The sequence below is a fragment of the Monoraphidium neglectum genome, assembly GCF_000611645.1.
Source record: "Monoraphidium neglectum strain SAG 48.87 unplaced genomic scaffold scaffold06664, whole genome shotgun sequence".
Lineage (NCBI taxonomy): Eukaryota > Viridiplantae > Chlorophyta > Chlorophyceae > Sphaeropleales > Selenastraceae > Monoraphidium > Monoraphidium neglectum.
Genome location: NW_014006982.1, coordinates 1 through 2,054, shown reverse-complemented (window position 1 = coordinate 2,054; position 2,054 = coordinate 1). Strand labels below are relative to the sequence as shown.

The 2,054-nt window shown below is 64.7% G+C and overlaps 1 protein-coding gene across 1 annotated transcript; it reads right to left on the bottom strand.

Annotated features, from left to right (window-relative positions):
• Positions 1-205: 205 nt before the first annotated feature.
• On the bottom strand, positions 206-2,028 carry MNEG_16680 (hypothetical protein; the record flags this gene model as incomplete). The annotated part of the gene is made up of 7 exons (XM_014034850.1): positions 206-274; positions 372-446; positions 612-665; positions 828-887; positions 1,197-1,319; positions 1,524-1,596; positions 1,934-2,028. 7 exons carry the CDS (start codon positions 2,026-2,028, stop codon positions 206-208), a joined length of 549 nt encoding a protein of 182 aa, XP_013890304.1.
• Between the last annotated feature and the right edge of the window lie 26 nt (positions 2,029-2,054).

Below are 2,054 nucleotides of genomic sequence, written 5' to 3'. Positions count from 1 at the left end.
ACGCTGGGGTGTTGGTCAGGGAGGACAAGGGAGGGGCTGGTGTGCAGGGGCAGGCTGTGGGCTGGGGTGGGCGGGCGGGGTGGGGGCAGAGGTGGAGGTTTGGGGGGTGGAACCCCCCAGTGATGGAGGGTGCGGCCCAGAGTGCGTGACGCCAGGGTTTGACTGGCACTTGCGCTGTGGGGATGGAACCAGCACGCGCTTGACTTCAGGGCATGTACAGCATCATCATTGTGAACACTGTGAACAGCGTGCATAGCCTGCACAGCTGGAAGTCCTGCACCACGCCCGCATCCTCGCCAGCGCCCCCACACTCTCGCCACCGCACCCACGCCCCTGGCACCACGCCCAGCGCCCCCGGCACCGCGGCCCACCAGCATGGTCCTCCAGCCCAGCGACTTCTTTGACCGCAGGATGTCGCCGTAGATGTGGTCACCAATGTACAGGCACTGCAGCAGCAGCGCGGTGGGGGGACGCGACATGCAGGGCGCAGGTTGGTTTGGCAGCGCAAAAAGGGAAGGGGTGCGGAGGGGCGCGCCTCAGCGCGTCGCATCATGACCCTGCCCACTGCCCAGCACAGCCCATGTCCGGTGTACGCGCGCGCGGTAACTGACCTGTGTGCCGCTTGACACGCCCAGCATCTTGTGCAGGTCGATGTAGTTGCCACCCTGCGGTCGTGGGTGACGAAGAGGGTGGGGTCAGGCCCCACAGGGAGTCCAACATCGTTCCGTCCCTCTCTCTCTCTCTCTCACACACACACACTCACATACACATGCCGTCATGCTTACACGCACTTCTCTCCTCCAAATCTCTCACACCCACGCGCCCACCTGGAACACCAGGGCCTTGTCGCCCTCCTGCAGGTCCAACACACTGGCGGTGCTGCCCAGCTGCAGCCAACAGGAGGGTGACAGGGGGAACGTGGGCGAGAAGGTCAGCACCTCGGCAGCAAACTCTGCCACTCGTGCCTCGCATCTTGAGTGCCAAAGACGGCGTGTCATGCCGGCTGCCTGCGGGCCGTCGACCTCGACGATTCCCTTGGGTGTGGCTGCCGCCCTGCTCCTCCTTCAAACACACCACTTTCAAAGCGGACACGTGCGCTGGCTGTGCAGCTTGCTTGCGAGCCTAGTGTGAATGAACGCAGAGGCGGCCGCAGCCACCCGGTCCTGTACACAACATACAGCCCGCGCCCCGCTCACGTTCTCTGCTGGCAGGTCCTCCGAGCCGATGGGGATGATGGGCGCGCCGCCATCGGTGTTGCGCAGCGCGCCGTCCGCGGGGTCCACCGAAAACAGGGGGCGGCGCTCAGAGAAGAACCCCGGCTGCCACACGAGGAGGCGGGGGGAGGGTGCCGCGTACAAGGTTTCGGTGGCGGGCTCGTTGCGAGCGGGGTCGGCGTGATAGGTAAAAAACGGAGCGCGTTGGCGTAGAGGAGGGACTCGAAGGCCCTGTGCATCTTGAGGCCAACAATGCGCAAGTGCCACCAGGCCCGCGGGCCGATGGCACGCGGGCCCCGCAAGCCCCACCTTGGCGCATCCGACGATCACGACGTCAAACAGCTGCAGCCAGTCGTCGTTCTTCTCGCGCCCCACGCGGCCACTGAGGGGTCGCGCGCGGAAGGGGGCGGGAATGCAGGCGCGCACAGGTGCAGGGCGTGCGCTTTATTAGCAGAGGGGACCATCAGACGCACTGTGCTGCACGCGCCACGACAAGCCTCAGCTAAAGCTTTCGTAAGCAAGAGGGCCAGGTTGCAGCACACAGGGAGCTTTGGGCGCGAAGGCGATACGCCTGCACCGCATGGGCAGCCGAGAGCAAGCTGGCCCGTTCGCTTCCATCTCATGCCACGCAGAACTACAAGCTGCTGTCCCCTATCTCCCATCACCGCCCACCCTACTCATACATGCCATCAACCACACACGAAGTGCTGCAACCCCACCTGCACAGGTAGTTCATAACCACGTGCGTGTAGTCCCAGAGGGAGTTTGTGGCCAGGAACAGCTTGCGGCCGCTGCGCTTGTACATGCGCAGCATGGGAACCAGGTGGGGGTCCTGAAGGG